Source organism: Cupressus sempervirens, chromosome 2 (genome assembly GCF_028749045.1).
Source record: "Cupressus sempervirens isolate cs-2001-9-10 chromosome 2, ASM2874904v1, whole genome shotgun sequence".
NCBI classification, from domain to species: Eukaryota; Viridiplantae; Streptophyta; class Pinopsida; order Cupressales; family Cupressaceae; genus Cupressus; species Cupressus sempervirens.
In genome coordinates this window covers 760,728,923-760,751,647 of record NC_143119.1, presented here as the reverse complement: position 1 = coordinate 760,751,647, position 22,725 = coordinate 760,728,923, and the positions used below count along the sequence as shown (strand labels likewise).

General features: G+C 35.9%; 1 protein-coding gene across 1 annotated transcript; it reads left to right on the top strand.

Moving 5' to 3' along the window:
- The first annotated feature begins 43 nt into the window (after positions 1–43).
- LOC149575663 (DNA-directed RNA polymerases II, IV and V subunit 6A-like) lies at positions 44–18,405 on the top strand. Its single transcript, XM_089815422.1, has 6 exons — positions 44–143; positions 1,868–1,901; positions 2,079–2,248; positions 2,599–2,650; positions 2,974–3,041; positions 18,042–18,405. Exons 1-6 carry the CDS (start codon positions 100–102, stop codon positions 18,109–18,111), a joined length of 438 nt encoding a protein of 145 aa, XP_089671548.1. The 5' UTR covers positions 44–99; the 3' UTR covers positions 18,112–18,405.
- The last annotated feature ends 4,320 nt before the right edge of the window (positions 18,406–22,725 follow it).

Here is a 22,725-nt window from a genome sequence, read left to right as displayed (position 1 = left end):
CGTGCAAAAGTTCTATATATTAATTAACACCCCATTTTTCCATATTTCCGAATTTGTAGAGACCTCTCAACCTGCTCAGGCGCAATACATTTGCTTGTCATGGCGGACGAGGATTACAATGATTTCGAGGCAGCAGATGTTGGGTAATAAATACGACATGATTAAATTTTTTCAGTCTTACAATTCTTTTTAGGTTTTCTACTGTATGAGGGCCCTATATTTCATTTTAAGGTTGTGTAGCACTAGTATGTTTCAAGAAGGTTTCTCCCCTTCGCCGTGCAACCTTGAAATTCAAACACAAGAATATCAGATTGCAACAAAGAAACATAATTTTTTTCATAACAATTTTGAAATCACAAAAATTACAGACTAGGCCCTCTCGGCTTCTCTCTCTCAGCTCATGCACTCTTCGTACCTTGCTCTGTTTCGCATTATTGTTCCATACTCAGTCTTCCCTGCCTTTTTTCTCCGCAGCTTCGACTCTTCTTCCCACTTTCTGTTCATTGCACCCTATGACCTTTCTTGGGTCGCTACCTTTCAGTACGCAGACCCCGAACTCTTTACTAACTCCCCCACCGTTTTATAACTGCCCTTTGTATTTTCTTGTTCCTGCGCACTCAACTTCCTTCACGCTTCTTGGTCTTCTCTCTATCAGCGGAGTCTTATTCCTTTCTCCCCATTTAGTAAGCTGGACCATCATGTTCGGAAGAAATGTTCAAAAAAGTATAAGCCTTTTCCAAAGCCTTTCGCACAAATCCATTTTGTGCATATCCTGCTTTCACGGGAATCCACGAGACAACGTTTTTAAGCGGCATTCGGTCAAACAGCTTTTTTACCCTGTCATTTGCGTTCATGTTTAACAAAGTGGTTAATACGTTTCGATTCTCGAAGGGTGTCTCCCCTGTTTACAGACTCCAACTCAAGCAACATATATGCTGACATAGGTTGTGGTAACCACTGCATTTGCTTAAATTTTCCAAAGCTTTATGTTTGACAAATCCATTTTTAATAAGTAGGAGATGATTTCCACAGCAAGTCATTCAATGGGAATTGCCTTTGCTACTTAACCCTTCCAAGTTATACTGCCAGATCAAATTTATAGTCCGGGTCTGTAGACACGTCAAGTGCTTCCTCTAAGATTGTCCTGTGACCGAGGACTGAGATTTGGCAAATCGGAAGGAGAGATATGAATGCCTATAAGCCGAATCAAAACTAAAATTGAAGAAAGAAAACAATCTGACAATTGTTTTTGGTGGTGCCGATCATTTACCCACCCTGTGCTCCTGCAGCTTGGCAGAACAATGGTCTTGTATTTGCATGGCACAGTCAGTTGGCTGGCTTGCCTTTAATATGTCTTCATTGACAATTTGTCACAAATTCACCTAAACCCAATTTCCTGAATGACACGGTTCTGTAGGTTATTCACTATAAAACATTATTTTTCATACAAAAAGCTGCATAAAATGGTTTTGCAATAGCAGTAGTTTCTTTGTTATAATGTCTCACACATATGCTATGAGGGTTTTGACTTTTGAGATTATAGGAGTGGAGAATGTTGTCCAATTTGTTAGAACATGACACTGTTAATTTATTTATGAGGTTGTAGGAACAGAGATTTCTTGTTGGAGTCTTTTGTTAGATTTAAAGTTTTTCAATTTTCAGCACTTAGTGGGGTTGCGAAAGGAAGAGTACCTGAGGCTAAGGTTTTTTGAATTGTTTGTAGCACATTTCTTGTGGACTATGAATATTCTATAGTTTCTCTCTTCTTGGGAATGCAAACCTTCGTGCATAACTCTGTAGGAAATAGTACTAGAGGTTTTCTTGTGTATGAACCCTAAAGTAAATTTGTGATTTACAACATTTTCAGGTATGAAGAAGAGCCCATTGAACCTGAAATTGAGGTATGCTACTAGTTTTTTTTATTTCTCACAACAATGCTATTTTGTAAATTACTCTGCAATGAATTATCTATACTGGCTTTTAAGTTTTAGTTATCAATCTAAGGTTTTTTTTAAGCCATTTTTCAGCCCAAGTGTTTTTAGGGTCAGCTTGATTCTGAGCAATCATGTTTCCTTTAGGAGGAGGTTGGAGCAGAGGAAGATGTCAACGATGCCCATATGGACTTAGGAGGAGCTGATAAAGAACCTGAAGGGGAGGATCGGCCCAGTGATAAACCACGGAAGACATCTAAATACATGACTAAATATGAACGTGCTAGAATACTTGGCACTCGAGCATTGCAAATAAGGTATGTTGGCAATCTGATTTATGCATGACATCATTTGCAATTCAAAGTTTATGATTTAGGAGCCTTGTCATCGAGTATGTTGGCAATCTACATTTAGAATGGTAAAATAAACTTGTAATTATAAGCTGATAAATACGATTATAGAATTCCATTACATATTTTACAGTTTTGTAATGTTAGAAGTCACAACTTAGAACCATGTTTATGTTTTGTGACAAACTTCTTTGTTAATTTTGTCCATGATGATATTTGAATCAAGTTTAAAGATCAGTCTTGTGGATATTTTGGACATTTGCTTCTAGTGTTCAAGCTTTTATATTTGTTTGTGTTTTAATGCTATGTTGTGGCAGTATGAATGCACCTGTCATGGTTGAGCTTGAAGGAGAGACTGATCCACTGGAGGTAATATTACCTTGTGTTTTTTTTTGAAATGCTTTTATGGTTAATATTAGTTGGAGTATCATTATAGCAAATGTATTGAATACCATGATAGAAGAGCATCGACATGATCTTTTGCTTATTTTCAATATAACTTTTTACATGGAATTTGATTAAGTTTTTATACATCCTAATGTGATTTGCGAACAATGAGTTAATTGTATATGGTACCCTTATTTGCTTGGACAATGCATATCATATATGTATTAATAATTATTTATATACTTTTGTGGAATGATTATTTTTACAAAATCTTACCAACTGCTGGTTTTTTTTGTTGGATTAAGATTGCAATGAAAGAATTACGTGAGCGCAAGATTCCTTTTACGATCCGACGCTATTTGCCTGATGGAAGGTGAGATTATGGTTAAATTTTTTTGTCACAAGTGCTGATACTATGAAATGCCTGGGTGATGTGGTCATATATCCTGTGATGCCTATGATACTATGATTTACTTCAGTGCATGTGATCAAATGCAATGATAGCTAAAGAGATGCACTTTTGTAGATCATACACTATCATGAAATTTGAATGAAGATATAATCTGTTGGGGAGAGTTAACTTGTGTTATTCATAATAATAATTTTTTGTCTTAATGATTCACTGCAATGTGTAATAATTGAGTATTATTACTATGAAGTATCCTCAAAATGAGATGTGAAGTGTCTCCTCCCAATCTTCATTTTTACTCTCAAACAATTGTTATGACCTTGCTACCAGAGGTAAATTTAACATGAATATACCTGCACAGTACCCATTACTTGTAGTTGGTGGTTTGTGGTTATAATTTTTTATTTGATAGGTGGCCCTGCATGTACATTAATTGGTTTGTCACAGATATCTATCCATTGTTGTCTTTAAAGTGCTGAAACATTTCATTGTTTAAAGAAGGAAACATTAAAGAATAAATAAATGTTTTTTTATCATTTAGATTTTTGATTATATTTCCATTTTTTGATTATATTCTATGACAAAAAAGTGCAAAAATAGTCACACAGCCATCAAAATAACTCCTGTTTGCAGTAATCGTCAAGTATTACTTCTTATTAAGTTGGTGACTTAGGACTAAGGTAAAGGCAATGGTAACGTTGTAGGTCAATGCCAAGCAAGTGACCAAATTGGGTGATAGAGCCTTCCTTGTGGAATATAGGCAAGTGTTTTCCCATATATATGTCCAACGAGGTGTGTAAACATATCCCACTCCAGAATTGAATGTTTGTTCTATGGGATTGCTCACTTCTCCATTATTGGACCCAATCAGGCTGTACAATTCTAACAAGCTCTACATGTTCTTTTTAAAATTGTAGTGTTGGGGATCTTTAATGGGGACCCAACTCCACCATACCATAAAATCATATACAATACTAAATAAGACTACCTTGACTACTTAGTGAATGATCTTTCTATATGCACACCTTTTCACTGTAGACATAAATTTGAAAAGTGGCCAACATTTTCATGTTCTTTACTTGATGCAAAGTTGTCTTCATCTTAATTTTCTGGAATTAAATATGCAAAGTTGTCATCATACTGATGATAGGCTGCTATCCTTGGCACCAATGTGACACACAACACTGAACACATACTTCAGTATTGAGTATGATAGGGATGTCTGTCCACCATCCTCTTGTTTATTTAACCTCAGTTTATTGTACACTTGATTTTAATGTTTCCGGTACCTGTCAAAGTCCTCTGTCTTCATTATTGTTGTGCTTCACTCTTCCATTGTAAGCTTAGTTCTCCAGAGCATTTACAAGAGTCTCATGACTATGTGGAACATTCTTGTCATCTCCCTTATTGCCTCTAAATATCATTTCTATTTATGTAAGTCTTTGTCAGGGGGACCTTTAATTTTCATTTCTTCCCTTTTCAGCAGTCATATGATTTTATCCTCTTTTTAACTTTTTGTGGACTCTCCCATGGTTTGTTTAGAACCTTCTAGAACTACTGTTCAACTCTCTTCCCACTTACTGTGTCTTCTTGATAACAAAGTCTAGTGCTTATTCTCAAGAAATCTAGCAAGATATCATAATCTTTGGATAGGATTATTTGAAACCTTCTAAGACCTCATTTAAATTCCAAGGTCTGCAGTTTCAAAGGACCTGCATGATGGTATGTATGGGTGCTTCCCTCAGTGACCATGTTGATGATTTATGTCCAAGGAAAATGAGGACGATTCACTCTTTGTAATAGCGGTGTAGATAGTGATGATCATATCTTCTTTACTGCAACCTAATGGGTTTATCTGTGTGGATGATAACGATGCTGAGGACGTGCATATAAGTGTTCAATTTGAATAATAAGAATGTGACTCATTACTTGGCATGCTTCTATATTCGATGCTTAACAAGACAATGTTGACCTTGCCATAAGTTCGAGACAAATGTTGTATGTGGTTCTTCATCTCATGACAGCTATTGGGGCAATTAAGTGGTGAAAACAATGTTTTAACTTTTGAAGAGGATATTGATGATCATTGCTGATTGTAGTGAAGAGAAGGTAGTGATAATGGGTTAGTTTCTTGCTGTCAAACTTGTAAGAGAGTGTTTTAATGGACAATATTGTAGTAAAATCTGATCACATGAAATGGTTAGCACGAGTGTTCTTTTCTACTTTTATTCTCTAGGCTGGCAAGATCAAGGCTTTGATACCAATTGTAATCCCCCCTTTGGAATTATCCCAAATCTTGCCCTAGAATCACAAGTTCAACTAAAACAAGAGGTATAATATAGTTAGAATTTTAACTTTACAAATAAATATGTTGGTAGCTAAATGCTGGAGTAGGTTAGGCAATCATTTATTTGAGCATTAGGGTAACATATAAATGCGTATATATTGTTAATTATTTTGATCTATTTAATAAATCATTGAAGAAGTCAAGAATCAATACTTCCATTCCCAAAATCTACCATGATAGGGGTTGGAGAGGAAGCATTTTAGGGTGCCCTAACTTCACCATGCCCTAGGGTAAGAGCACAAAGCATCAAACTAGACCTCTTTGCTCCAAGTGGCATGAACTCTTGGTAGGAACCGATACTCAAGAAGTAGTCCTATCAAGTGGGAACACTATCCTGTCAGGAGGGAACACTATCCCAGTAGGAGGGACAACTATCTTGGTAGGAGGGAACACTTCCCAAAAGGGGGTTTTACTTAAGGAGTAGTCCCGTTAGTAGGGAACACTATCCCGTCAGGAGGGGAAACTATCCTGTCATAAACCCTGTCGAGAGGGAACACTATCCCGATAGGAATCATTACTTAAGGAGTAGTCCCGTCAAGAGGGAGCACTATCCTGCCTGGAGGGAAAACTATCTTGTTAGGAGGGAACACTATCTTGACAGGGACTGGTACTCAAGGAGTATTGCCAACAAGAGGGAACACTATTCCATTAGGAGGGAACACTATTCCGTTAGTAGGGAGCACCCGAGGGAAAAGTGGGAGAACTAGGATGGCCACAAACTAGCAAAAAATTCCTAGATTCACAGGAGAAGGATTGAAGGATCCAACATGACATTGTAAAATATACATAACCATATGGCATGCTGATGGAGAGAATGATGCAAACGAGTGGTTAAAGGCATTTCCGGCCACCCTAAGGGGCATCACCATTGATTGGTACACAAATTTGGAGGTCGGGAAGAAAGCTTTGGAAGGATCTCCGCATAGCCTTTGAGGAAGAACATAGACTTTTATGGTACGATGATGAGATAGTAACAAAAATATACAATACAAGACAAGGGAAAAATGAATTTGTAAGAGCCTATAGTAGAAGAATGAAAGGATTGATTAGGAAACTAGAAAAAACCCAACAGACGGATTAAAGAAGACATGGTTTATTATGGGGTTAACTCCTTTGCTACATTGAAAAATGAAAGTAGTACTACAATTATCTTTCTCGGATGCATGTAGTTGTGCTATGGATATAGAAATCGAAAGCAAAACCTCAAAAGGGAGGAGGCATGGAAGTGAAAGTGAGAGTTCCGAAGAGAGCAGGGACGAGTCAAACAATCCAAGCATTGAGAAAATATATGACAAGGATGATGAAAAAAATGGCGACAAACTAGGAAGGACAGAAATGAGGGAAGGAGTTATAATGTATGGACTGTGAGAAAGGACACACCACAACCAATTGCCCAAGAAAAGCATTTTGTGATATATGTCAGGTGCTAGGACACTCCATTAAGGAATGTCCTTATAATCTCAAGGCACAAAACACTCATGTATTTTGTACCCAAGGAGAACTATTCACTCCACCTTCCACACCCCTACAGAACACAAACATATACGCGTCACCATGTGGATATTGGAATAATAGAAGGGGAACAATAACAATAGCAATAACACTATACCTCAAAATCGAATCTAGTATGATAGTAGGGGCATCCCATGATGCAATGCAGAAAGTGCGATGAATGGGGACATTTTGCTCGGGATTGTCAAAGCGGAGGATAAAATAAAGGAATGCTTTATAAGTGGTGTGGACCTGGTAACTACAAGGATGCCAACTGTCCCAGGTAGAAAAGCATGAACAAGCTAGAAGTTTTAGAACCACCTAATGAAGTCCTAGCCATCACAAGGATGCAAGCCAACCTACTCACATACCTTGATATAGACACAGAGAAAGAGAGGTTTGAGGAAGCTAGGAGAGACGGCTAGGGCACTATGGCAAATGAAGGACAAGTGAGTATCCGTAGATGCCCCACCCTTAGGTTAGTATCTGAAACTAACATTATGTAGCAAGTACTAGAAGCCATCATACCAGTGAGGGTTGCCTATGCTTGTCTTCACCATCTTATGATGCCTTTTAAGTTTCCAAGTGGCTTTTGTTCTGTTTTCTTTACAACTGTTTTTAATTGTCACGTGTCCAATCGTACGACCCTCCTCACAGTTTAAGTGATTTCTACTGCACCACTCTTTTGTATTATCCATACCTCTTACAAAAATTGATCCTCCTTTGTTTTGTATGATTTCCTCAACCCCTTCCTCCGTACAGCCTTTTCTTGCCTTCGTACAACCTTGCAATCTATTGTTCGCTCGTCATATAGAATCACGTGTGCCAAAACCTTGCCCAATATTTGTACGACGTAGGAAACACATCGTACTAGAGTATGTGTATGTGGTCTCACATATGAGTGCTTGCAAACGGGGATGCTTGGCTGCTTCTTTGTGTATGTATGCTTGCATACGGTTATGCTTGCTAACTTTTGCTTCCTTGCATATAGATGCCTCTATATAGGCATGCTTGGTACTTCCTTCTTTCTTGCGTACTCCGCAACAACTTACAATGCGTTCGTACTCCCCTCTACTGGCTTTATAGATTTTTTCCAAGTCCTTTATTTTGTTTCGGTCTTTTATATCGTTTTTTCCTATTTTTCCTTTTATTTTGTGTAATTGATTTTCTTCTCCTTTTACTTCTATGAGATGGATATTAAAAGTCTCTTTCCTCTCTGTATAAAGTATTAAGATAATATCTTATACTTTCTATAATAGTCAACTACTTGTCTGTAGTCCGTCTTTCAGTCTAGATAGGAATGTTTCCTATCGCGTCTCTTTTTTCTTCAGTCCAGATAGGAATGTTTCCTATCCTGTCTCTAGTTTTGTTTCTAATTCCGTCTTCAGTCTACGTTGTTTCTTTTAGAAACAACGTCCTTGTAATTCTTTATAAGGAACACATTTGTTCCTTTGTTAATCAATGAATCGTCCGGAAATCCGTTAATCTGCCAACTCTTCTTGAATCTTGTAACATGGTATCAGAGCAAAATCGTAAAATCTTGTAACGAAAGCCATTTTTATCTGCTCACGACTGATTCTTGGTGGGTTTTTCGAGAGCTCAACTGGGTTGTCGTCCGTTTGTTCTGGGTGCCTCGATTTTCGAGCCAGCGGATCCAAGAAAACGACAACAGATTCCTTTTGGGTTTTTCGAGCTCTCTTCTGGGTCATTCTCTAATTCTTCTGGGTTTTTCGTATTTTTGCCTCGAAGAACGTGCCTTCACAGATTTTCACAGATTTTCATTGAAAAACGTGCCATGGCATCTCTGACAAATATTCTGCTCGAACATAATTCCAAATTCAATGGTCGCAATTATGGAACCTGGAAGCAGCGCATCATCGCAATCTTCGAATATGGAAACACCGATCAACTTGTTCTGGGTGTTAGGCAGCGTCCGACTTCTCCGGGTCCTGATCAAGGCGAAGCTACATTTTTCGCCTTCTGAATCTGTTTCTGTTTTTTTTGGGTTTGTTGATTTTCTCCTCAAAAATCATTTCAAGTTGTCTGTAATACGCAAGGTTGCATGAGATTCTGGGTTTGTTGGTTTTCTCCTCAAAAATCATTTCAAGTTGTCTGTAATACGCAAGGTTGCGTGAGATTCTGGGTTTGTTGATTTTCTCCTCAAAAATCATTTCAAGTTGTCTTAATACGCAAGGTTGCGTGAGATTTTGGGTTTGTTGATTTTCTCCTCAAAAATCATTTCAAGTTGTCTGTAATACGCAAGGTTGCGTGAGATTCTGTGTTTGTTGATTTTCTCCTCAAAAATCATTTCAAGTTGTCTGTAATACGCAAGGTTGCGTGAGATTCTGGGTTTGTTGATTTTCTCCTCAAAAATCATTTCAAGTTGTTTGTAATACGCAAGGTTGCGTGAGATTCTGGGTTTGTTGATTTTATCCTCAAAAATCATTTCAAGTTGTCTGTAATACGCAAGGTTGCGTGAGATTCTGGGTTTGTTGATTTTCTCCTCAAAAATCATTTCAAGTTGTCTGTAATACGCAAGGTTGCGTGAGATTCTGGGTTTGTTGATTTTCTCCTCAAAAATAATTTCAAGTTGTCTGTAATACGCAAAGTTGCGTGAGATTCTGGGTTTGTTGATTTTATCCTCAAAATAATTTCAAGTTGTCTGTAATACGCAAGGTTGCGTGAGATTCTGGGTTTTACCGTTTTTTCCACAAAAACGAAGTTTTGTAATTGCAATTTGTTTTGGGTCATAGCACTCTTTTGGCAAAGCTTCTTGGTTTTAGCATTCTGTAGATCCAGGGAGGGTCTCAATTATCACAAAATGTTCCGACATCCGTACGTTGACCATTAAGGGAGGGTATTAAGATAATATCTTATACTTTCTATAATAGTCAACTACTTGTCTGTAGTCCGTCTTTTAGTCTAGATAGGAATGTTTCCTATCCCGTCTCTTTTTTCTTCAATCCAGATAGGAATGTTTCCTATCCTGTCTCTAGTTTTGTTTCTAATTCCGTCTTCAGTCTACGTTGTTTCTTTTAGAAACAACGTCCTTGTAATTCTTTATAAGGAACACATTTGTTCCTCTGTTAATCAATGAATCATCCGGAAATCCGTTAATCTGCCAACTCTTATTGAATCTTGTAACATAAAGTTTCCTCTATAAATTTTCAGGTTGACCATAGAGTCTCTGAAAGGATTTTTGCCAAGTGTTTATAATTTTATTGCTCCATTTGTACCCACCTCTGTTATTCTGCATGGTCGTAACAAATGTATGCTGAACTTTCCTGGCTTTATTTCATTTTTGCCATTGTATGTAAGGACTAATTGCCTGGGTTTAAAATTCATTCTTTTCAAATGTTTGTCTCCTTCTGTTTTGTGCTATCTCATCATCGTCCTGTAAAAGTCTAAATTCTTCCTCAAAGGCTGTGCGGAGATCCTTCCATGTAGCTTTCTTCCCATCCTAAGTGCAGATATACCTACCCTCTTGGCATATATCAAGGGTTCACTGCCCATAGTACTCTTTTTTTTAATATAATTCAGACATATATCAAGGGTTCACTGCCATTGTATTTCTTTTGCACAAGTACCAAGGCAGCAAATTTGAGTTTTGTAATACTGTGATTTGTGTGTGAAAGTAAGTTCCAAGTCTCATGTGATTTTAAATGTTGGGTATAGTTGTGGTCATGGCAGTTTACCCTTCCCAAAATTGCTTGTCTCCAAGTAAATGTTAAATTGGGATGATTACGCTTATTCCTTAAAGGAAACATTCTGGTCTTTGCAGCTTCTAAATCTCTTATGAAAATATGTCACAATTCTCTTCTGTAATTAACCAAGGCATTGGAAGGTTTGTAATTTAAGACTTGTAATAGCATCAATGGTATTTGGAAAAAACTAATTTGGTTGGCACCATGTTTGCACAATGTGATGGATATTTCTTTGAAGCAAGGGCAAGCTTTTCACATATTAAGCATGCCACACATCTATGACCTTATTTGGGTTGTTTTATGTGTCTTGGCTTTGTAAAGTCTAGCAGGTCAGGTTTGAGCTTGTCACTTGTGATTGTGGGATTCTTATGTACATCATATGCATGTTTTCATGACTTTAATATGTGCTTGGGCTATTGGGCTTTTGCATGACATCGTATTGTAATCTCTCTATGACAAGTGTTTTTGTGGTTGAAATGGACCTTCGGAATTGTTTCAAGAGTTGATTGGAACCCTACATTACAATCCTTCTTCAATTTCCGAAAGACTGCTGTAAACTCTCCTATAAATTTTGTATCTGTACTTTCATATGCACATCTATGAACATTATAGTTTGCTTTCCATTTTCCCAGTGTCTTTCAAGCCTCTGCACTCTTTTTCTTTCCTTTTGCAATTGTCTTTCACTTCATATTATTGATCTGAATGTTGGCTTTATTTTGCTAGTGTATTCAATTTTTTTTTCCACAGTTGATGTTCCTTTTATAATATGTACCATTGCAAATGCATCTGTTTGGGTCTTAAAATTGGCTAAAACTAAATAAAGACAATTTGAAGATTACTTTAGATTATTCAATTATGTTATCCTTGGACCTATCTTTTAGTATTAGTCCCACAACTAGAGCATTCAAAACAACCGATTTAACTTGTAGATTCACTGCAGGTCCACAAAGTTGTCATGATGATCTACTGGTAAGGGTATATAATGTCAAAACTAGGCAGAATGATTTTGGCCTTTCCAATAGACTTTTAATTCTCATCTGGTGCACGAACATAGGTCAAAGCCTCTCATCATGTTGGTTGTTAAGGTCAGAATTCCTCCGTTTGAACACTTTCTTTTTTTAATTTACATGCAGTGCTACTTGTAACTTTGCCAAAACCTCTGCCCTCTTATTGAATCTTTTGTAACAATCTATTATGTCGTAAAGATTCCATGTAGGACTCATCATGCACAAACTTACCCTAAGTTTCTTTTTCCCGTAGATATTGCATATGAGGACTGCTTATGATCAAACACATTTTCCTTATCCCTCACATACTGTCTTGTCTTCACTTGTCAAATGTCTTTTATATCTTCAGCAATTGATGAAAGTATGCATCTCTAGCAAGAGGAAACATCCGTTTACAATTTACAGGTCTTTTAGTTGAGATGTTTTTGTCTTTTTAGTTTTTGTAGAAGTACTACCCTATGTTAGTCGGTCTTATAAATAGTTGCTTATCAAACTCAAATCTTGGTGCCCAAGGTAAGTTGGCAAGTTTTGATGGAGATTGGTCTCTTTGGTCTCACAGTCGTAAGACTGATTCTAGGAAATAGTAAGCATTGTGATTGATATTTTTCTATCCATAATCAGCGCTATGTCATATTAAGTGCACTTCAAATTTGAAACCAATAATTATTTTTGCTATTAAATTAATACAATTGGACAGTTGGCTGTAAATCATATTTTGCATTCTAACCCTTTCTTATATTTCATACTGGTTTACGCTATTTGCTTCTTTATTTAAACTTTCGAGGTTCTCTTCTCTGTGGGAAAAAGTTTCATAGGAAAACAGGGAGAAGGGCTTGAGCATTTTTCTTGAATAATATCACTGCATGTGTTGAATCCAAATGGGAGATCCTGAGTAAATTCACAGTACTGTACATAAACTTCAATGCTGCAAGGGCTTGCAGACTTGTCAAGACTAATCTCGCCTCCAAGGGCATCATTGACAATGTATAGTTTATTTCTTTACCAAATGCTTCACAACATTACTTCAAAACATTTCTTGATTAAATGGAGGAGAGCAAATGTAGAATATACCAAAATCAACTACAGGATTAGTGGTTTGCTTATGGGTAGTTTTTAACCATAACAGAAGAGCTTTAGGATCTCTGAACACTCTGCTCAACTTGAATGGAATGTCTTCAAGTTGTTTCCTCCCTTTCTGCAGTATAAAAACTTGAGCTGTTTCTCACTCTGATTTATAAGATTACTCAACTTTGAGCTGAAAGTTGGCACTGTTGATTTCAAACTCTTGCAACCGTGAGATGGTAATCTTGTAGAAATTTGAAGGAGCGGAATGTCTGGATTGAAATTGTTCTTTTTGACTTGGAGAAACTTAGACAAACTAGTTGTGTCCTCTTTGAACATAGATGTATATGATATGGGTTATTGAATATATAGTTATTAGTTATTCAACTATGCATACAAACACATCTACACCCCAATGCATCAGTTATTCAGTTATTAGTTATTTGAATTTGAATTTGAAAATCTTGGGGAATGCAGATGTTCAGTTGTTCTTTTTCCTTGATGGCAAGAACAATGACACCACAATGAATAGTGCCAGATTGCTGTTCTCTAATGATAAGCTGAGTGCTGATGCTGATTGTCATAACATTCTCATCTGCTCTTTGATTGATCATTCAATTTTTGTTGAATGGTTGATATTTATATGAATGATTGATTCATCATTCATTGAACAAAGTCCTTCAATTGTAGGATTTGAGGTATTGGAGAGTGATGATTGAGTGATTGACACTTGCTAATTTAATGAATATTTTGAAATATTGGTGAATATGTTTGAATAATTGCTGGTTTTATAGATAGATTCTTGATTGCTGATTCATTTGTTTTCTTGATCCCAAGATGAAGTGATGATTGATGTGGGTTTTATGGATGTTTGCTCAGTTTTGCTTATTGATTGCTTGCTTGACTTCTGGAGGGATTAATGATTGTTGGATAAATGAAGGATTTAGTTTCATTAGTGATGACTGATAAGTCGTTGTTCAATGCAATGGATTCTCCTTTGTACTTTATCGGTGAAAGGGTCACCACATTTTGCAGAGTCACCATTTCTGATTGTTGCCTTTGAGAATAATATATTATTTTCCCAAATTGATCTCTCTTGGATGTTCTCAAATGAAACCTACTCTTCTTTGTATCTTTCAATGTGAGAGAGTCACACCTGTTCATCATGTTTGTGTCGTTGCAATGGTCACGAACTTTCACAAGTACTATGCCCCAAAAGAGTCACAACCCTTCATCATTGCCTGCCCTTTGAAAGAGTCACAACCTTCAATAATTACCACCCTTTGGAAGAGTCACAACCCTTTATCATTTTTTGCTTTTTGAAGGAGTCAATTTCTTATTTTCTTCTCATTCCTCTTTTCTCTTCCATTAGTTCTTTCTTGATTTACCTCTTTTATCTTTTCTGCCTTCCTTAATATTCCCTTTTGAAATGAACTACATTCCTATTTATGTTATGTTTGAGGGAGTCACATCTTCATTGATGCCACTTGACCTTTCATTGAACTATGTGTTGGAAGGGAAGAATGTTGGGAGATATTACATTATTTCTAATATATATAGTTTAATACAAACTAGTTTGGTGGTTGGTTAAATGTTAATTACTAATAGAAAATCATTACTAATAGAAAATCATTTTGCTCAAGGAAGACTAAACTTGTCATATACCAGGGCTTAGCAGTTCAATAACTTGCTGCACAAAAGCTTTTGTACTAAATGAATGGTAGTTACTAACAGAAAATTATTTGCATGAGGAAGCCTATTCACTTGTCATATACCAGGGCTTAAAGGTTCAATATTTTTCTGCACAAAAAGCTTTTTTATTAAATGAATGACAATTGCTAATAGAAAATCATTTCGCATGAGGAAGCCTATTCACTTACATATAGTGGGGCTTTGATAATTTTCTGCACAAAAGCTTTTGTACTAAATTAATAAAGTTTAAAATAGCCAAACATGAACATTGAAAATGATAAGTTTCAAGTTTCTAAATGATGGGAATATATACATATTCAATGCAAAGTTAATTATGATCAAGAGAGCCAAATATTAATTTGAGGACAACCAGAGCCAAAATGTAGATGTTTGAGTACATTCATTGCCCAAGAGTCCTACCAAGTTTTTATAAATGGTTTTCTGTAATGCCAAAAAAGTGCTACCTTACGAAAGGTTTGTATAGGGTGCTTAGTTTGGCAACAACGTGCCTTTGAGTGGAAACTGGCTACAGCTTTATGATCAGTCATGTTACACAAACTCTTGAGCTTCCTATGTAAAGATCTCCTTATTCTTAATCATCACTACTGATGGGAGAAAGGCAAATAAACTAAATTCCAGATCTGACAAAGAAAAGTACATAATAACCAAAATGTTAAGATAGATTCTCTTGAGAAGTAGACACTATTAGAAATAGGGAATACTGAGAGGGGGGGATCAGTATTCCACAAACTTTTGCCCAACTATGTATATCATTAACAATCTTTAAACTTGCATAGATGGTCAAACTTAAGAGTAAACATAAACGTAACCCAATGAAACACATAAGACCACTATTTGTTAACTAGGGAAACCTTGGCCAAGGGAAAACCCTAGTGGGGATGGTACCCACAAAATGATCCACTAATCAAAAGTATCTTGTGAAAGATTTGACTATGTTAGGAGTCTATTATATCTGTATAGTGTATTTGTCCTTGTAGAGGACTAGGTCTTGTTAGAAGCCTCAACCCTGTTAGGAGCTGTGATTACAATACAAAGTGCAAGATGAGCCTACTGCATCAAACATGCATATACAACTGTACAAAGCTATCTATGGAGATGGATACAAAAACCTTTGATTGCTTGCTGATATCTGCAATATGATAATATCTGATCAGTCCTTGTAGTTCCTCTTCAGATTACATTCATACAACTTCTCAGCTCTGATCTGATCATCAAATTCGCGTCTATACCAATCACATACAAGTTTTATAAATGGTTTTCTGTAATGCCAAAAAAATGCTACCTTATGAAAGGTTTGTATAGAGTGCTTAGTTTGGTGACAACGTGCCTTCGAGTGGAAACTGGCTACAGCTTCATGATCAGTCATGTTACACAAACTCTTGAGCTTCCTATGTAAAGATCTCCTTATTCTTCATTGTCACTACTGATGGGAGAAAGGAAAATAAACTAAATTCCAGACCTGACAAAGAAGAGTGCATAATAACCAAAATGTTAAGATAGATTCTCTTGAGAAGTAGACACTATTAGAAATAGGGAATATTGAGGGGGGTGGATCAGTATTCCACAAACTTTTGCCCAACTATGTATATCAATAACAATTTTTAAACTTGCATAGATGATCAAACTGAAAAGTAAACATAAGCATAACACAATGAAACTCATAACACCACTATTTGTTAACTAGGGAAGCCTTTGCCGAGGGAAAACCCCGGTGGGGATGGTACCCACAAAATGATTCACTAATTAAAAGTATCTTGTGAAAGATATTGACCCCGTTAGGAGTCAAAGTGAAAACACCTATTAAATTATAGTTGTCAAAGTGAAAACACCTTAATGATCATTTATTTAAACGCTTTTGGGGTCTTCTAATTATTTGAAGGACAAATAATTCAAATATACAATTAGTACAGAAACTTCAAACATAGCGTAAATAGGGACATGTAAAAGCATGCATAGATATAATTTATTATAGAGTAAGTTTTAAAACACCTAGTTATAATCTGAAAGAATCTCTATTCTACTAAAAAGGCAGAAAGTATAGTTTTTTTGTAACAAAATTCAATCAAGAACAATGCTACAATTTAATGAAAACTTATTGTAGAACCCCTCAATAAATGGGGGGATAGGTTCTCCCACACTGTCTGATTCAATCTTCAAACCAAAGATGTAAATGCCCTTGAATTTTGACTGACACAATTTTCAAACTAAAGATGCATTGTTATAAGTTCATTTCCTCTGGCCAGATGTTTGTACATTTTACAAAGCTGCCTCAGGTTCTACATTTCTTGCAGTCATTTTTGTCCATTTTGGTTATTTACATCATATGATTCAATCCCTACAATGAATTACAATGTTTACCAAGTAGAATATGGCAATGCGGGAAGTTCTTGATGATATAGTATGAGTGAGTTCAATGCTGTAACTACCTCAATATCCTGCTAGCAATTGTATTTACTAATAAGTTGATTTTTATGGTCTGCAATATTTGAGCAAGCACTAGACCAACTTTTATTTCCTATGGGCTCTGCTAGATTTAGGTAGGAAGGCACCGTACTATGTTACTGGGTTCAGGATAAACTTTATCCTGACCAGTTCTGAATTCAAAGAAAGAATTTGATCCTGTCAATGTGGTTTGGTCCCAAAAAACCAATTGGTTTGTTTGCCAAAAAGCTATATTTAAGTAATAAGAGTGTCTTTACCTTCCATTTTGTTGGGTGTCCTATTTACAGTTCGAATACAATCTTCACAGGACATAGCAACCTCAGTTATCACTGTCTGCATTGCAACAATGTTAACTTTGATGTAAAGTTACAAAATGAAAAAAGACTGTGTTCTAACCCTAATTCAGACATCCGGTGTGCTGCAACTTATTTCATTTTCTCTTTATGCTTTCTCTCTTCATCCTGATGATGGATCATGGAGTGTGATCCTAAATGTTGATGAAAACAAATACTGACACAATCAAATCCAGAAGTAGCATTGAAAATTTCCAATGGGTTTTGGAAATCTACTCACTATGATCAAATTCAGACTTGTCAAGTCGTTACCATGGAGATCTGCAGTCACTCAGTTCCAAGAAAATAACCATGAGCATAACCTGGAATGTCAGGCACAGCTGGAACCAGCTTTAATCAAAATTTTGAATTTTAGGCCATGCCAAAGAATGAACAAATTCTTTGTTCCTGTTTGATTGTGCACCTTTTAGTTCGCTACAGGCACCAGAGGTTATGAGTGGAAATACCAGCTTTCCTATCCCCCAAAAATAATTAATTGCATATAAAGCTTGAATCGATCAAATATAAGGTATGTTCATGATCATAAAGACCATTTTGCTCCTTCGAACAAATCCACAGGCAGATTTGCCACTTGACTTTTACAACCCATGTTTCTGTAGGGGAATCTTATCTGAATCAGAGTTATACAAGTCACAAACTAAACTAACCAAAGGAAGCATCTTGAATGAGTGAATACTTGCAAAATTTTGTAATATATGCAGAATTTTGTTTTTTGGGAAGAAACTGGAATATTCTGACTGCAATTTAGAATGGTTATAATATGACAGTTTGTTGTGAAGTTCAGGTATTATTTGACTATGTGTTTTGCATGAGTCACTTAACTTATGTTGATTTTCTTTTGCCAGCTATGAAGATTGGGGTGTTGATGAGCTTATTGTTGAAGATTCATGGAAACGGCAAGTAGGTGGGGACTGAAATGTGTTTTGGATCTGGAAAGACAGTTGACACCAAGTAATGGAAAATGCATCGAGCAATATCTGACCAAGTCTGTGCATTGATAATATCTTTGCTAGACATATGTGTATCAACTGTAATCAATGTCTACTTTGTAAACTGTCAAGTTATCAGCACTGTGAATCATATTGCTGTAGTTTTGTTAAAGTTACTGTTAACTTTATGATGGTACTTACATTTTGTTTAGATTCACATTAAAGTACAATAGTTTGCAATTAAATCTTTCCAGGGGAGACATACCTTGGTTTTTGCTAATCTAATTTCATTATTAATTAGAGATGCTATGCTAGTGATTGTATTTATTAACTGCTGTTTACTGGCTACAATATAGAAAACCATGTACTGTAAAATTGCAGTAGATAATAATAATATGTTTTCTCGTTGGTTATTGATAGTAGGATTGTGTGAGGAAATCCTAAACACTAGAGTACATGGACGAGCACGGATGAACTGTTGCGCTTATTATAATTGCAGTTACAAAAATGTAAGATTTGTTGGTATGCCTGAAATATGATAGTAGTTTTGTGTGCAAAAATATCAACATTGGTGCAAATTACATCTGAAGCATGTTTCTATTTTATATGATATATCTGTAAACCTTTTATGCATCAGGAGTGATGTACAATAACATCAACATAATTTCTAATTATAATCTTTACAGCTGTTAGACTATGAATCTCTTTGTTTTAATGTCGAAAATGTCAGAAGTATGGATATCTTCAGCCTTAGTAGCCTTGTGTCAATAAGGGGACTGGTGGTTATGTTTGTGGTTCACCTTCCTCTATTCCAAAGGTGGATAAAGAGCGCAAAGGGAAAGCCCTGATGAAAGTAGACGGTCCTGGTAAAGATAGTTTTATACTTGTTAGGCCCCAAGCTAAGGGGTGAGGACATAAAAGGTCCTATAAGGATAAGCAAATTGATGAAGGTTTTAACCGGTTTAAGGTGCTAGATACTATGGCCTTAGAAGAAGGAATTCTAGTAGACGTCTCTTTTGGTGCAATTGGTAGGGATGTGGTGGTGGTAGGGATGTGGGGGTTAAGATATAGAAGATTACTGTAACGAGTCAGGGTGTTGTGCAACAACGACGAGTGTCCCCTTTTGATCTTGAGTTAGGGGATTCAGGTGACCTTGTAGATTTGTAGGATGATGTGTTTTGGCAGATTTGGCTTAGGGTGTTCAAGCATCTGGTATCTGGTGAAGGGTCTTTTCTAGCTTTGCGTTTGTAGGAAAGGCCAAAGAAGTTTCATTTGATACTTCTTGGAAAGGTGGTCATAAAAAGGATTAAGAGAAGATTAAACTCATTGAGGAACTATTCGTCAAGCCCATTGAGGTTCACTTCTCTCAACTCTCTTCAATGATCATTCTGTCATGAAATGTTGAGGGCTGAATAACATCTTTTGACAAAAGGCTATTCATGAGCTGGTGACAATTTACTCTTCAACTATCTTTTGTATTCAAGAGACTAAGCTCTCAGTTGATTCGATGTTTTGTTGTGCTTATACTATTTGGCATCATGGGCAATGCCAATGTATTGGTTCTTTGAGTTGCTTTGGTGGTTTGGCCTTTTTTTTTTTTGAGTTTGAGAAAGATTGTTCCCTTTTGTTGGTTATCTAGCCCCTTAACTCTCATGTGAGTAGTAGTAGATGCAAACATCCTTTGCAAATGATCAATCTGGAGAACCGTTGGGCACCCCGGCACCCCTTCATGAAGTTCTAAAATTAACATTGATGGTTCATTTGATAGTTTTGGTGACATTCAATTTACTTTTCTGTTTATAATGTCTTTCATACGAATAATTTATGATGGGTAGAGGATTATTTGTTGGCCTGGCGGTATAACTCAATGCAACAACAAAAAATTTAAGTCAATGCAACATAAACCTGCAACATAAACTTCAGCAATATAACTCTATTGGTACACGCATATGTTATATTCGAATGCTGCATATGAACCTACTAGTCATGTTATTCAATTGAAGTCATTAAGACAGCTTGATAGACGCCACTCTATTAATTTATAAATGAATGCACGAGTAGCAGATTTGTATATTTGAAGATATAATCTGTTTATGACACTAGAGTTACATAGGTTATAGTTAAATATAAATAAATATATATATATATATATATTTGGACATTTTTGGTTGATAAAAATTCTCATGGGTGAACTTTTGATAAGTTGGAGATAATTTCAACAGCAAGTCAAATTGTGATATTGCTATCAGGATTTAACTATGTGATTTTGAGTCAAACTAGGTGATGCTCACATCGGTGAAGCACCGAGACTTCCTGGGAGGTCACCCTTCTCAGTTCTACTCTAGCTTGAGCGCGCTTAACTACGGAGTTTCCTCCATGGTTAAACCCAAAGCTTGCAACCCCATTTGCAAAACCTTCAACAAGTATTGTGCCTTATGAACCATTCATTAGAAAGCCCCTTAAGCTCATCAATTGATAAGTAGGAACAACAAGTCAAATTGTGATATTACTATCAGGATTTAACTGTGTGATTTTGAGTCAAACTCATTGACCCATGTTTCATGAGTAGTGATTCAACATGAATCCATCTCTCATTGGATTCAGGTGATGCTCACATGGCTGAAGCATCGGGACTTCTCGGGAGGTCACCTATTCCAGTACTACTCTAGCTTGAGCGCGCTTAACTATGGAGTTTCCTCCATGGTTAAATCCAAAGCTTGCAACCCCATTTGCGAAACCTTCACCAAGTGTTGTGCCTTATGAACCACTCAGAAAGCCCCTTAAGCTCATAAATTGATAAGTAGGAGATAATTTCCATAACAAGTTAAATTGTGATATTGCTATCAGAATTTAACTGTGATATTTTGAGTCAAACTCATTGACCCATGTTTCATGAGTAGTGATTCAACATGAATCCATCTCTCATTGGATCTAGGTGATGCTCATAGGGGTGAAACACCGGGACTTCATGGGAGGTCACCCATCATAGTACTACTCTACCCTGAGTGTGCTTAACTACGAAGTTTCCTCCATGGTTAAACCCAAAGCTTGCAACACCATTTGCAAAACCTTCATTAAGTGTTGTGCCTTATGAACCATTCATTAGAAAGCCCCTTAAGCTCATCAATTGATAAGTAGGAGATAATTTCCACAGCAAGTCAAATTGTGATATTGCTATCAAGATATAACTGTGTGATTTTGAGTCAAACTCATTGACCCATGTTTCATGAGTAGTGATTCAACATGAATCCATCTCTCATTGGATCTAGGTGATGCTCATAGGGGTGAAGCACCAGGAGGTTATCCATCCCAGTAATACTCCAGCTTACTCGCCAATAAGACTTCATAGATTTTTTCTGAGAGGTTACATTTGTTTTTGGTTTTTGTAATTGATTAGACAGGTGGGCATATAAACTGTCAGGAATATAAACCAAAGAGAGGATTTTCATGATCTATGGTGTAATTATTTACGAGAAAATTTAGATTAGATTGTGTTGATCATTTTGCATCAACATATATTTGATCCATCGTGGAAATGAGAAGTAGGGTAAAAAGCATAAAAATATATTCAATTATTATCCACCAGTAACATGCTGTCCTTGTTAACATGCTGTCCTTGTGAACAAGCTTGCCCTCTGCAACCTACTAATAAATACAGGTGGGGAAGGAAATTCACTTTTACTTTTAGAATGGTGGGAAAGGACATTTTGTACTCGGAATTATTGCAGGAGCCTCTTTTTAAAAAGCAAGAGAAAGAAGAGGAACAGTGACAATACCAGGTTGGTTGCCATTCCCTAACACGTCAAATATGGTACTCAAAAGACGAGTTCACACCATTTTTGTTCCAATTATTTTGTACTGAGCATGTGATGCTTTTCTCATTACAAAGACTGCCTACCAGTTTTCCTATTCAAATTGAAATCACTTGTACCTGGGGCATTTCGAGCTCTTTTTTTTTTTTCCATTAGGAAAATAAATAAAATAGAAGAGGAAAAACATGATATTACTTAGGTTGAAATAATTGGAAAATGAATAAAATATAAGAGGACAAATAAGTAATAATATTTATGTTGAAATAATAAGAAATAAATATAAGAAGATATTTTTTCCCGTAATTTCATTTTTCTAAAACAGAGGTTTTTTTTGTGGTTTTTCAAAGTTGAGGTTGAAATTTAAAAATAAAATAAAATATAATGATTTAGGGGTTGAATCTATGTCATTTTAAATAATAAATTAAGTTATAAAATTCAAATGGAAAGATAATAATAATAAATCCTCAAGCCTTTTAAAAATAAGCAATTTTTTATTATCAAATTAAAAATATTATGAGTATTACAATATAAGATCTTTTTAAATTTGTTGAAAAACAGATATATATCAATTCAAATGAGAGTAAGGGCTTGTATATTTGAAATAAGTAATATCTTTTTTTTATATCAATTATATTAATAGATAGAGCTCTTGTCAAATGTCGATGGTAACATGTGAAAAACTATTTAAACAAGAATATTTTTAAAATCTATTAATTTAAAACTATTGAAAAGTTATATATAATTTTTTAACTATATTTTTCAAAGTTGAAAAGTTACATACAAAATGT

Bases quoted from the DNA above. Each gene is read 5' to 3' on its own strand.
- LOC149575663 (XM_089815422.1), top strand. From the start codon at position 100: ATGGCGGACGAGGATTACAATGATTTCGAGGCAGCAGATGTTGG. The intron at 1,902-2,078 runs GTATGCTACTAG...TGTTTCCTTTAG, and splicing joins CCATTGAACCTGAAATTGAG to GAGGAGGTTGGAGCAGAGGA. The intron at 2,651-2,973 runs GTAATATTACCT...TGTTGGATTAAG, and splicing joins GAGAGACTGATCCACTGGAG to ATTGCAATGAAAGAATTACG.